This window comes from Ostrea edulis, chromosome 6 (genome assembly GCF_947568905.1).
Source record: "Ostrea edulis chromosome 6, xbOstEdul1.1, whole genome shotgun sequence".
Classification (NCBI taxonomy): domain Eukaryota; kingdom Metazoa; phylum Mollusca; class Bivalvia; order Ostreida; family Ostreidae; genus Ostrea; species Ostrea edulis.
The window spans coordinates 50,967,821-50,983,146 of record NC_079169.1 but is presented as its reverse complement, the minus strand read 5'-3'; the positions used below and the strand labels follow the sequence as shown (position 1 = coordinate 50,983,146).

Genomic DNA, 15,326 nt, shown 5'->3' with positions numbered 1-15,326 from the left:
GATGCAGCCTTAATTTAACTGCAGTCTGATTATTTCGACTAGCTATGAAAGGAATGTAGCATTGCAACCACTTATTCTTTAAGTATTTTACCCTCAATATCTCAAATCCTCAGATATCTTGAAGTATTTTCTCGGTCTCATCGAGTTTGAGATAACGAGGTTTGACTGTATTTACATCTTCAAAACTAGCAGACAAGAACAATGACTTTGAATGTACTTCTTGAGGCATTTACAATTTTACAAAATCATTGTCAGCAACATAGACACCTCTCATGACCAGGAGATAGTAAATAATGAAATGCTTTCTTTGGTTCGTTAAATGGGATGTAAAGGTCGCAAACATTGCAGGAAAAATGCATAACCTGCTTTAGAAGGTAAAAAAATAAACCAGAAAACGTATTTCCCAACAATATCAACAATGCTGCATGATAGTTTCGCGGAGTTTGTGGAATGTGTACATTCACACACTGGACAGACGGCACTAATAGGATCTAACTGGATGGAAACTAAATGTGTGTTCTTAGTTGCGCTTGACAACCAATGGATTTCAATAGATATTTAAAAGGGCTGTTCCATTAAAACATGGGTACCAGGGGAAGGTAGTTTTTTTAAAAAATCTTTGGGTGATTCACACTGGTGGGATATTGATTCTATGGTAAGTGGCTTTTGCATGAAAATTGTTTCTATGGGTGGTTAGTTTACCAAACCATATACCAGGGTAATCTGTAAGAAAATAATCAGAAGAACACATGAATGACAGAGGCAATCTTGGCATTCTGTAAATTATGCTTGAAAGGGAATTGCATGCATTGAATACTGAAATAAAGTTGATAACAAGATGAAAAAGTATTTTGTGCTGTAGGATGGGGAAAAAATTCTGATTTCGGAATATTTTGAATTCTACTTTTCGAATAAATCAATTTTTCTCCATGAGTTCCTATAAAGCTTCATTATTTGCCTCTGGGTGGATAGGAGTGTACGAAAATCACTTCTATGGGTGGTCAACCTAATTTTCAAGTGACTTCCCTGCGTCCCATGTAAATATTTCACAATGAATATTAATTTTGCTTCTGTGTCTTATTTGATGCTTCATACATGTAACTGTAAGCTAGGAAAATACATTAGGCAATTAGATATGCATGGTATTTGAGATATCAATGTTCGAGATATCAAACTTCAACTGTAAACAGGATAGAAGAGAGATTAGGCAAGAAACTGTGAAAAGAACCAGATATCTAGATCTGTGACATAGTACTCCGAAGAACCAGATATCTAGATCTGTGACATAGTACTCCAAAGAACCAGATATCTAGATCTGTGATATAGTACTCCAAAGAACCAGATATCTAGATCTGTGATATAGTACTCCAAAGAACCAGATATCTAGATCTTTGACATAGTATTCCAAAGAACCAGATATCTAGATCTTTGACATAGTACTCCAAAGAACCAGATATCTAGATCCATAATATAGTATTCCAATTAACCAGATATCTAGATCCATTGTGTAGTACTCCAAAGAAAATGAATGAGTAATGGATTAGAATATGTGTTCTATAAATTTCAATCCTCATACTTTTATAATGTACTTCTATTTCAGAGATACTCAAAATAACATTGAACAAAGTCAAAGGGAAGCAACTGGGGATTAAGCTGGTTGGTAAAAGGTAGGTATGATTGATTACTACTAACACATAGATTACAAACCATGGAGTGTAAATTTTATGCTTTTTGGCTTTCTAATCACCTTTCTTTTTCCCCTTTGTTTTCTGAATTTCAACATATTGTGAATCTTTGTCCTTCATGAATTACAAGATGTAAAAGTTGTGTGTGATTTGTGGTGTAGCCCTCTTTAAACAAGTTTTTGATTTTACAGGATTGGTCCGGGGGTATACATACTAAATCTGGTAAGCATAATTTAAAGTGGAATGTGGATTGAAAAAAAAACCCATTATCTTAAAGTTTGGAGATACTTGCACTAGATATTACAAAGTGTTTAGATTGTGTGTAAACTTTGGGGATACTTGCACTAGATATTACAAAGTGTTTAGAATGTGTTTAAACTTTGGAGATACTTGCACTAGATATTACAAAGTGTTTAGAATGTGTGTAAACTTTGGAGATACTTGCACTAGATATTACAAAGTGTTTAGATTGTGTGTAAACTTTGGAGATACTTGCACTAGATATTACAAAGTGTTTAGATTGTGTGTAAACTTTGGGGATTATGCTGATTTAGTGTAGATAAAAGCAGAAGAGTAGGTGAATTGTATGAACAACATGTATATGGACATCCAAACAATGAAGTGTGGTTTATATTTTTTTGTGAAAACAAATTCTCATATTCTAGTAATTATTTGTTTTGTAATTTATTTGCATCAAAATTTTTGATTCTCATATGAGCATCTCCTCAGCTGCTGAACATCCATATTGAATATACTACACTACTACGAATTGCACTTGATTATAAGGTGTGAACCGACTACACGGGTGTACAACGGTGTAGACAAATCAAGCGTGTCCATAACTAGCTCATGAATCATGATTTAGCATCATAGCAAGCACTGACAAATGCTGTATGAATACACACCTCAACAACAGAGTTTATTTTTTCAAAAATGTTGATGTAAAGATGATTTGATACAAAGCTGATTGATATATTTTAAAATCCCTTGATTTAAGGTAGCTCACTACACTAAAGCTTATACTCTCTATGACACTTCACCACAAGATGGCGATTTAAATGTTCAAAATTTGTGAAATTATTTGAATCGATCGATTTGTTGTCTATCATCGTAGCTCAGTGGTTAAAGCATTGGGCTGGTGAACCGCAGGTCTCATGTTCAAATCCACCAGAGTCTTTTGTTCAAATGTGTTGAAATAATTTTTTTGAAAATCATGTTTTTATCCAAATTTGTATATTGTTTGCCTTTTTGGAATATACACTTATTGTATATCATCATATGTTTTATAATTAAATCAATTCGTACTGATTTGAGAAACTATTTCTGGGTGTAGTGAGCCACCTTAACGATGATGTCACCATTTAAAGGGACTGGTTCACGATTTTTGATAAAAATATTTTTCATTTTTGTTGTTAAACATTAAAAATATAACTCATTTAATGTTGACAGCCAAAATTTTGACCTTCTGAATACAAGAATAAAAGCAATATTTTAGCCTTAAATCTGTGTTATGTAAACAAAAACTTGAGTCTTTTTATGTAAACAAACAAACAAATGAAATGTTGATTTTGTAATGTAAAGCATCTTAATTTTGCATAGTCACAAATTTTAACTTTTAGATGACACATTTCACCCCCAAAATGCTTGAAATGTGAAAGATACAATAAACTTAGATCAATATCCATTTCTTTTGAAAATGTAAACAAAAACATACCCCAATCTCTGTTTACAAAACAAATAATTATAACTTTCTAAAATGAGCTTCTGTGATAATGTATAACCACGATTTCTATGTGAAATCTTTTAAACACATTAGACAGTAGATTTTGATCATTAAAAGTGAAATAGAAAATTTTGGAGAAAATCGTGAATCAGTCCCTTTAAGTGCATGTTCTACAATTCAATAGGTCCCAGGAAGCTTGGCGGCCTTGGATGGTCGACTTAGGTCAGATGATAGAGTGTTAGAAATCAACGGGTCAGATGTTTCCTATGGAACACAGGAACAGGCAGCTCAAGTTATTCAGGTAGGACACGATGATAAATCACAGTTACCATACTTGATTCTAACGATCTGGCGTACTCGGGTTAACCGGCGACACACTTGATTGTGAGCCGGAATTGCGCATGCATCGCGTTGGGTAAGCCGATTGAGCCGGAAAATTTTGATAGGCAAAGGCGGCTTCAACCTGGCATCCTTGGAGAGAGTAATATCGAGATTGCTTATTCTATGACATAATGTTTTTAATTTTTACTCTGGTGAAATATACATGATTTGTAAATATGTTGGTCATTTCTATGCCGAATAATGTTTATACAATAGAAGGTCAACATTTTCATTACTGTACTGTAGCCGGGTCACTTGATTCTTAGCGCGTCGCTGGGTATACCCGGCTTTGTTTGATTAGGCCGGATTTTATCCAAATCAAGTATGCTAAATATTAACAGACACGTAGAACACGATGATGAAATTCAGGAACAGGCAGTTCGAGTCATTTAAACAGGACACGGTACCGTGATAAAACATCAAACAAATTGTGTAATCCCTCTATGATTTGATGTAGATCTAGTTCATTTAGTTGTCTATAGATCTATGCTTTGTATACAAGTGAAAATAGAGTATAGTTTGTAATTTGTTGTATGATTTGTTGTCAGGTGAAGATGAGAGTTCATTTTGTGATCTATGTTGTAGATGAGTGAAGACAGGGTTCAGTTTGTAATCTCTCGGTGCAGCCGACCTCAAACACCTGATCTCATCAGATCCACAGCAGACAACAATGTTGTTCATCCTAACTACGAAAATCATAAACCTTACAACAGTCTGAATGGGCAACAGGGCGAGAAGCTGGTAACAGTATCCAAGGTAACTTAGCCTTTTGTCAAAATTTCTAAGTGTAGCAGTTCATCAGAAAATGATCATTGCATCAAAGAATAAACTTTACTCAGGTCTAGATGTCAAAATGTAGTACATGTTCAAAGTCGATAGTTCTAGAAACTGCATAAATTGACAGCTCGCAATTGATTGTTAGTACCAAAATACTTAACTCACATTTTTCTCCAGGTTAAATTCTAACCTTCTATTATAAATATGTCTTAAACATGTTGTTTTCAATGCATTATACAACTATTAATCAGAACCTGCCAAAATTCCAATACTAGTCTTGTATTGTTTACTGCTTTTGCCTGTTCATCATATTTATTATCGCAATTCACCTTTGAATTAGAACGCTTTGGCCGATATAGTATTGCGTTGTGTGACGACACAATTGAATCTGTTTGTAATACAATTGCGAAATGCAACAGAAACTCTCATTGGTCCATATGTATAAGTCTGCCCAAATTCCCTTATATGGGAGTAGTCGACATTAGAAAACATGATGGCCAGATGGAAACAAACTTCAAAAGAAGAAAGAGAAAAAGTTGTATTCTTGTGTTGTTGTCTCACAAATTTAATATAAAAAAATTCCAAACATAATTTCCTACTATACTTGTGTCTGAACATACCTTCAAATATTTATTAAAGCCCCATACGACCCAAAAACTCACAACTTTTGATGATTTCGTTCGTTGACGTAGCCATGTTAGGTAGCCAGTAAATCATTTGAAGCTGCGAGTTTTCGGGTCGTGTGTGGCTTTAATGAATATTTGAAGGTACAGTACCCACAACGTTATTCTTGACATGATAAACGATAGAACACGATAGGATAGGATACACGCATGATATGATAGGATACATGCACGATACGATAGGATACACGATAAACCTGATAAACGCAAAACACGATAAACGATCTTCACGATAAACGGAAAACCTGAGAGAAATGTTGTAAATTTAGAAGCATTTTAGACAGAACGAAATTTTGATAACTACAACATAATTACATTATGTTGATAATAATACTGAAGGATTTCAATATTCATTATACTCCTAAAACGTATAATTTCTTTAATACACGGTCATACTTTTTAAAACAAATATTTTTAATTCAATTTTTAATTCAATTTTTTATTATATCACAGCTACATGAAAAATCAGAAAACTAAACTATACACGGTTTTAATTCATTATTTGATATCTATATGAATTTTCCCAGCCAATGATTCTAAAAGTATATTGTCACCTAATGTTTGATAGATAAATTACAAAGGGAATTAACTAAATGTAATATAATGTAGTGATATCATGCTTTAGTAGCTCTCTTATTATAATGTCTATTATCTTGAATGTGAAAAAAAAACCAAGTCATATTTTGTGTGTAGCGTGGAGGGGGTTATTTTGCATCAAGCTCTAAGTTCACCGGTCATTCAACAAGTACAATTATTATCATCATGACCGTTTTAAAAACAATCCACTGCGCTACACCAAATCTTCATACATTGTATGTTAGATATTTCTACATTATGAGTGATAATTGATAGTCATAAGTAATTGGAACATATGTATTTGAATTGGTATCTTAATACCAAAAATAAATAAACTATGGGGAAAAAAACCAAAACCCGACTTTTTTTTAAATTCACAATTTTAAACGCTTAAAAAATTTTGGGTTTAGTATGTAAAAAAAAATTCATATAATTATCAAAACCGGCATCAATTTTCAGTATCTACCCGTATGACTATTGGTACATGTACAAGGAAAAAAAAAACGACTCGTGCCCAGTTGAGCAGACTTTTGGGAGATGCAACACCATTGCACCCTTTTAAACCTTAATCTTCTAAATGTGTGAAATACAACATCCCTGACAATGTTTGCAGTCAAAACACGGGTGATACACAGACGCGAAGTTCAGTAGTTGGTATATAAATAGAATACAAGTGGAAAAAATCAGAAGAAAAAGAGCCTTTATTAAAATATATGTAATAAACAATGTAATTTACTGATTTTTCCTTTCAAATCAGAACTTCCTATTTCTTTGTTAGTGTTAATCACAAATAATTGTTTCTAGACAAACAAATGTTTATGAACTTCAGATGAAGGAGCTTTCAGATTTACTGTCCCCGGTTTGCTTGGCAAACTACTTAGAATGAAGTTGTGATAAATTTTCACCCTCTCTGGACAGAAAAATAGCTCTTCTTCTGCCTTAAAATCGACAGATTTATGTTCTCTTTCAAATAGACTGTCTTTCCTCGATTCCTAAAAATAGCTTTTTTAACAAAAGGAATAAAGCTTTCGAAAAGTATCGTAATTTTTCATTAGATTTAATATACAATCCCGATAGTTTCCGAAGCTACACGATAAACGGAAAACCTGATACACGCAAAACACGATACACGATAGACCTGATAAATGCAAAACACAATAGAAAACGGAAAACCTGATAAACGCAAAACATGATACGATAGGATACACGCACGATATGATAGGATACATGCATGATACGATAGGATACATGCACGATAGAACACGATAGGAATGTCAAGAATAACGTTGCGAGTACTTATGCTTGCATGGACACAAGTATAGTAGGAAAATATGTTAAGATTTTTTTATATTGAATTTATGAGACAGCAACACAAGAATACAGCGATAATGCGATATCAGGCCTCAACTGTGCGCAGCTTTTTGTGCCCTTAAATCAAAAGTTTTTATAAGAGCTGGATCTGTAGCTCTCTGTCACAATATTTTTTCACCTGAATCAGCTCGAGAAAGTGGGCGGGCTGTAATCGGCCAATGAAAACTCTTGTTGTATTACATCAAACATGTCATTCAAACACAACGCAATACTATATCGGGTAAAGTGTTCTAATTCAAAGGTGAATTGCAATAATATGTAATTATAAGGACCCCATTGGAAATAAGCAAAGTTCAGGATTTATGGGTCATCCTTGGATATTATTTATATATATCGTGTATCCATGTCACTTATTTTTTAAGCTTTAAAGTGCTGTAGATTATGTCATGTTTTAATTTGGGATTTTAAATTTAAAATCATGACATTCTGTGACATTTTATTCCTGCATAAAATTAAATTAAATTTATGCATAATTTTAGTTAGCAAAATTTTGTTCTGCAATTAAATTTTAATATATGAAAGACTTAAAGAGACACTACAGCTCATTTTCCACATTTTAATGAAGTGTTTTTTAAACCATATATTGATAAAATGATAAAATTCACATCGATACTGACAATTTTGAACAATTGGGATGCATCAATTTACTCTCAACTGCGCTTTGAAGATCGTCCGGAATTCAAAGATTTCTTCATGCTGACTCGGACTTTTGAATGCTTATTTACATCACGTGGTTTTGAATGACAGCAAAGGTGTTGTGTAGGAACTTATCTAAATTCCCCTTCAAGGGGGTCCACACTCACCTTTCAAATACATAAGATTATTCCCTGCTCCTTATAATAACTAATTATAAATCATTATTTCAACAGAAACCCTTCCATGTTCCCATTGACCGATGTTTTTACAACTAACACGTGTCGTGTTCAGATAAAAATAGCACTTACTTTCAAACGTAGTGTCTTCGCAGCTAGTCTCAATGGCAGATTTAGGGGGCCAGTATCCCCCATCCCTTTTTACGCCACAGATTGTGAATGAAAATCCAAATTTTGCACCCGAATGGCCGATTACTTTGGCTAATCTTTGACTTTCACACCCCTCTTCGGAAATCCTAGATCTGCCACTGAGTTACATGCGTTTCTCAGAGCTCTCTGTTTTCCAACGGTCATACTGATCCCAAGGTAAATTTTATTTCACGCATGAGTTTTATCTCATTCTATTTTTACCTCTTTTCTCACAGAATCTGTCAAAATTCTAGATCTATCAACTACACTTTCTCTCACTGGACGACATGCTGCACTGTTTACTGTCTATGCGCATGCGTCTGAAGACTAAAAGGAGGAGACTCGATATTTTTTGTATAGGCCATCAAAAAGTATTAATTTTTACGTTAAAACGATAATTTTTAACTTTAGATAAGTGTTATTTTCGTAAAGTTCATACTTTCAACAATGCAACAAAAATTGAGAAAACGCTGGGAAAATTGTCATTTCATGATTTTTGCGCAAAATGAGCTGTAGTGTCTCTTTAAGGAATAAATAATGATTTGCCAAAGTAAATAAATTATTGTATCCATGTGAAAATAAGGTCTTGCGTAATAAATGTGATCTACAGTACTTCCTTCATTAAATAGGGTCTACTTGTTGAAATTAATTTAGATAAGTGTAATAAAGCATGAGTAAATTTTGGACTATTGTGTGTTTCTTGTTGTAGGAGGCTCAAGAGACCTTGGGAATCAGTGTAGCGGGGGGCATAGACAGCCCAAGAGGGGATACTCCCATCTACATCACAAACATCAACCTCACGGGATGTTTGGGCAAATCCAAACAGGTCAAGGTAAGCATCATACATCTACACCACAAACATCAACCTTCACGGGATGTTTGGGAAAATCCAAACAGGTCAAGGTAAGCATCACACATCTACATCACAAACATCAACCTCACGGGATGTTTGGGCAAATCCAAACAGGTCAAGGTAAGCATCATACATCTACATCACAAACACTCTTTCCGATCTGATGGATCCTTTTGGAAAAGTGCAAAAAGATGTTGCGGTGCCCTGATGACTGTTCTCGCCACACGGAGGCACACAACAATAAGCTGCTGAGCTAATTTTTCCTGTACCCTCTATTTCTCGCATCCACATGCACATGTTATGTTTGTCAGGTCAGCCTTGTTTTGAAAACAAACTTAATTACATGGCATAGGGGTTTTAGGTTTTAGGAGGCCGAAATAAGGCCCCATTCCCAATGTTAAAAAGCAGGTATTTTCCCCCAAATCCCACACAATGGAAACAAATCAAAGCAAGGTAGCCTTATTGTTCATAAATCTCCTTCACAGGCCCACAGATTACTATTTTTGTTTCAAAATTGTTAAGTAAACCAAATTTTTTGGACTCTGCTTCTTATGTCTCCTCTTCCCAGATGGGGGACATATTGTTTTAGTGTGAATTCTTTTTCTGCTTCTTCTTCCGCTTCTCATTGTCATGGCCAAAACTTTTTTGTCTTTTGACTTAGGTATTTGGTATGCAGGTATTCCATGATAAAACAGTGTGTCACATACAATTTTGATGACCTTTGACCTTGACCTTTTATGTAAAGGTGAAATAATAGAATTTTTGGGGTATAGGCCTTTGATATTTGGTATGTGGGTATACCATGATAAGACAGTGACCTTTGACCTTGAAATTTTATGTAATGGTCAAATAATAGAATTATTTGGGGATTTTTTTGTCCGGACCAACCATAACTTTTTTGCCTTTTGACACAGGCCTTTGATATTTAGTATGTTGTTAAGTTTAATTTACTATCATGTTTACAACACTGTTCCTTGGTTGAAGCACATATACATATAGGTGATTGTTATGCACCGTAAGTCTTAATTTTCCACTTTAAAGTAGGGGTCTAGTAGCATGACGTCATGTCCGGATCGAACTCCGGTATTGGTTCATGTACTATTATTATCAAACGTATTAATTTACATTTACCTGGATGTTTTTTGATTTAGTAAAATGAATACAATAACACTCAATCACTTATATTTGAGTAGACTATGGCTCCAATCTTCTTTCCATTTTTTGTCATCTAATTCACACATAAAACCAGGTACATATTTGTTTAATTGATATACAGGGGTATTACATGTTAAAATTATCTGTAAATTAAAAATAAAATTCATAATATGCAATAATGCACATGTGGAATTAAATAAAAACAATTCTGCACTTGTTATATATTTGTTATCTTGTTATAATATTTGTTATCTTCTATGATGTGAAAATCATCTTCAAAATGGCTATTTTGGCCAAAAAATGTAAATATGAATTGAGATGCTGTGAAAATATTATGCTGAGAAAGGGCAGATTTTTTAAATGTATTTAAACAAGCATTCATATATGAACATAATATGTGAGTTTGAATGAAAAATCACAAGTCAAATTTTTAAAATATTCATATTAGTGGTGTTGCAGTGCCGTATTTTTGACTGCCGAGGGCCTGTATTGGGTTCAATTTTCTACCACCATTATTAAAAAACATGAAACTGTGTTAAAATTTCACTTTCAATTATTTAGTTAGAGATATTTATTTCATATTTGAGGAAAAAAATTGCAGCATCATACCTCAAACAAAATTTTATGGACATATTCTAGGACTTCTTCAATGAATTTTGATATTACCGTTTGACAAATGGGGTACACGTAATAAAAATACCATAATTTACTTATTATACTGACAACCCCCCATTTTTTTGTTTTTATCATACCCTCAAATGAATAATCGAAGTATTTAAACTCAAATTTTTGAGAAATCACAAGTAGGTCCAGGACTAGGGACCTACCTTAAAGATGATCCCTAAAATATGTTTTAAAAACTATGGAAAATGGAAAGGGAGACATCAGTTTTAGTGTGCTAAAACAATTCTTCCTAGTTTAAATGAGGTACTGTAAGCTTTGACCAGATCAAAAGTCAGAAAGAGTCCAATTATACTTTAATGCACTGGTTTGTTTTTTCCCTACTTCTTTATATGAAACGTTTTCCCCAATTTCAAGCAAATGTCACAATTTTTTGATCAATTGGAAAGAGCCAGGCCATTGATATCAAGACCTAAAAAAAACCCATGAGACAAGTAGTGTCATTGATTTCAGAAGATTACTACAGCCTTTGAAAAAAGTCTGGTGATCTGGCATGTCGGATCACACATTTTGAAAACATAAAATCATTAAAAAAATGAAATGAATACCAATTCATACTCCATTTAAAATTATTTAGCCATGTTTTGTCTCTAATCACTGTTGTGGTATATTATTTTCAGAAAGGAGATATTTTGTTGTCTATAAATGGGAAGAGTTTGCTGGGTCTGAGCCACAACCAGGCAGTCAATCTGGTTAAATTGAACACAGAGGCCAAAGTTGTTTGTCTGAAGGTCATTGATGGGTCAGAGACATCGTATGGTCAGGGAAACTTCACTCCAACTTGGTTGTTCTGGCAGAAAGTGCCAAGGTTAGTTGAACTGTAAAGCTGTCAGTGAGTGGTGTACAAGGAGAGAATGGAAACGTCGGAAATTGTCACCAGGAGAAAAATATTGTCAATGATATACAACATATTTCTCTTTAGTGACTTGTTTACTGACTTGGAATAACTCCTTTGTCATTTCTTGCAGTCTTTGCCAGACCATTAAATCTGTGACATTGCTTCGAAGCCCCAGTGGAAGCCTGGGATTCTCATTGGTCGGTGGTTCAGACAAGGACACTGGACCTAATGTGCCCGTTTATGTCAAGTCTGTTGTCATGGAAACACCAGCAGCAAAAGATGGCAGATTAAAGTAAGTAGATATAAGGTAAAATCAAGAAATATCTAGTGTATGAAAATTTTACTCAGTTTTGAAGTGCATTGTTGTAAATCTTGAATTATTTCAGATGCGGAGATATTCTTTTGAGTGTGAACCAGCATTCCTTGGTGAATGTGACTCATTCGAGTGCAGTAGATCTTCTTAAAGAAGCTGATGGTGCTGTAACTCTCACTGTCGTGTCATGGCCAGGGACCATTGTCTGACAAATTCTGATTGGCTGAGACAATCTCTGATTAACTCTGATTGGCTGAGACAATGTCTGAAAAAAAGTCTCATTTTTTGAGAGAGAGTTGTGTCAGAAATCTCATTGATTGAGACAATCGTGATAAAACAAAGCCGTGGATCCTTATCTGACTTAAATCTCATTGGCAACTTTATCATGTTAAAGGTTAGTTGTCAGTACAGCATTATGGAAATTACATTGGTTGAAGCTCTGTCTGGTACAGTACATGGAATACTTATATCTGTTCTGTGCGGTTGAAGCAACATTTTCAGTGTTCTCTATCGTTGGGCAGGACCCTTGGTGTGGATTCATTATACAATCTATAGCAGGATGACCTCTGATGGAAATGACCTGTAACTTACCTGCAGTGTCTGTGATTAAATAAACTATTGTTACATTAGAAGCCATAACAGTTTAATGTTAGCACTAGATTTGTGTGTGACTCGTACAAAAGTGATGAATTTTGGTATTAATTTTGATAGTGATTTTCATCTCATTTTGTAAGTTGTGCTGTGCACTTTGTATACTTAAAACATTTTCTTAGAAATTTGTCTAAACACAAGCTGCTTGGTACTGGTACCATAAGATATTTCATTTCACCAACATCAAGAAAGTTGGCACAGGATATATACTAGTATCTCAGGATTAGTACTCGCAGTGTAGTGCCAAAATTTACATCCAAAATACAGGCATGTAAAATAAATTACAGTTTATCATTATCTTGTATCACAAATACTGTGCAGCAATGCCTTAAAAAGGATATGAATCGTTTGACAGTTTTGTATGTCTCTAAACAATGTTTGGTTTTTTTTTTTCATTCTGTGAGATACAGAATATGCATATTTGTGTGTGAGATTTTTTCATTGTGGGTGAGAAAACTAAACTAAATTGGTTACTGCAGTAATAGGTTCTGTTGCTTTTCTGAAATATATCTGTTTAGGCAAACTTTTTTGAAAAAAGGAAATGATTGAGTATTTTCTTTCATTTTATTTTCAAGTTACCTGGAGTTCAAGAAGATTTTAAATTTTAACTGAACCAGTAAATCTGGTATTGTCTTTAAGTGTTACAATTTTTCCTGTTTTCGTTTTATATACCTAGGGTATTAGAGAGAGAGAGAGAGAGAGAGAGAGAGAGAGAGAGAGAGAATTAGTCATTAGTTACATGTACCTGCACAATTTATGCAATGTTTACTATTCATTATTCTAGTCATCATTTTAACCATAATGCATTTCAATTTGTTGTCAAGTTATCCTATTTTTACCCAGTAATTGGGTGTAATAAGGTATCTTATCGTAACCCAGTAATTGAGGTGTGTTGACTGTTAGCAGTCTTTTTTCACCTAATGATGATTAGGAAAGCAAGTCCAGAACTAGTAATGATGGTAAAAGTTCCCAAACTACAAGACTTGGCAGTTTAGTTTTTCTCAAAATATTTCATTGAGATTCAAAACATGTTTTGAAACTATCGATGGTCTGATTTTTATAAATAATATCTCAGTAAGATATTAAATGATATTTACTACATGCAGAAGTACAACCAGGGTCTTTTCGTAAGATTGAAACAATTTACCAGCCAGTCACTTTGAAAGTAGCTTTCACAAGTACAGAGAAACATTTTCTTTTTCAAAACATATAGTGGAATTTAGACATTTTTTTTTAAAACAGTGATCAGGAAATAAATAATTTGGAAGAAGGCTTATTTAGGCTCTGTCAGCTACCTAATTTTATTGTGATATATATCATAATATATATACTATAACTGAGATGACAACAGATTTCATTAGCTTCAGTTTAGTGGACATAAAATGTTGAGAGCTTGATCTCATGAGACTTTGTTCCTGAAAGACATTCCCCTTTCATCAACGTATACAATCATCATAGAATAATCACAAAGATTACTATAAACCAACTTTTATTGGCGATGACTTTAGTTTTGAAATATAAGTGATGAAGTAGTTCGTGGCGACTAAGTTCACCATCTAGATAATCTTATACGAATACAAGAGACGTTAAAGTATTGGTCCGCGAGAAATCATTCAGACATGTTATAGATTTAATGCAGCAATGGGCGAGATCATTCTCATGTAAGTGTGAGATTTGGGGGCCTTGGAGTGATATATTTCAAATATTTGCACCAACGAGGTTCTTGCAAAATATGCACATGAATAAAAGTTGGTTTACATTATTTTTGTACTCATTTATTTTTAATATAAAGCCATTACATTTAATTTTATTTGATACAACTGTGCATTAATTTTTAAAGTTTTACTTTGCAAAGGTTGTAATTTAGGTTTTGTTTTTACCGAGGTTCAACATTCCGTTATTTGGGGAAACATGTTCATACTGCCAACTGTGATTGCAATCTGGCACATTTTCTTTTCTGTTGATCTCTTACTATCGATTGAACCCTTGTATGTTACTTTTTACTATTGTTTTACGAGATGTATATGACATGATTACATATTGCATTAAAAACTCTTATATGTAATAAAAAAAAATTCTCTTTTGATGACATTTACTGTTTAATATAAAAACATGTGGATTGTATTAATCTTATCTAAACATGAAAATACGGTACTCAAAAATAAATGGCTTGCAGTCAGTAAATGAAATTCAAATATATTAAAGAAGCTGATTTAACAATCAGGGCTTGAATTGAATGCAATTCTGTGTAATAAAAAACACAAACGGAGTGTCACGGAAGATGGTGACTCAGGAATTCTGCTCCGATATTTTCTGATCCATTGATTACTACCGTATAAAAATCATAGGACTGCAGAAAAAGAGAACATCTCATCAATCTGCAATTCGACGCTTTTGCTTTCTGAAGATGAACTTGAAGGTCGATGGTCAGTTTCTATGATAAATGATCGGCCATGAAAATAGGATTGGAGCGCCCAAACAATAGCGAAGCATTCCTTTTCTATAATCGAGTACCTTTGTTCTGTCGAGTAGTACCCGACTGGCATAAGCGACTGGATAATATTTCTTTCCACCTTGATCTTGCATCAGAACTGCATCCACACCTTGATTTGAATTATAAATGTCCTCAGAAAAACTT

General features: G+C 33.8%; 1 protein-coding gene across 5 annotated transcripts in view; it reads left to right on the top strand.

The window, feature by feature from the left end:
• The window catches only part of LOC125645714 (ligand of Numb protein X 2-like), a 37,687-nt gene extending 22,915 nt beyond the window's left edge, over positions 1-14,772 (top strand). For all 5 annotated transcript variants that reach the window (XM_048871499.2, XM_048871502.2, XM_048871501.2 and 2 more), the window contains 8 exons: positions 1,601-1,667; positions 1,877-1,907; positions 3,593-3,709; positions 4,375-4,545; positions 8,907-9,029; positions 11,507-11,694; positions 11,855-12,016; positions 12,111-14,772. In XM_048871499.2, coding sequence (XP_048727456.1) covers positions 1,601-1,667; positions 1,877-1,907; positions 3,593-3,709; positions 4,375-4,545; positions 8,907-9,029; positions 11,507-11,694; positions 11,855-12,016; positions 12,111-12,246 — 995 coding nt within the window. In that variant the 3' untranslated portion in view covers positions 12,247-14,772. The remainder of the gene's footprint in view (positions 1-1,600; positions 1,668-1,876; positions 1,908-3,592; positions 3,710-4,374; positions 4,546-8,906; positions 9,030-11,506; positions 11,695-11,854; positions 12,017-12,110) is intronic.
• Positions 14,773-15,326: the final 554 nt, after the last annotated feature.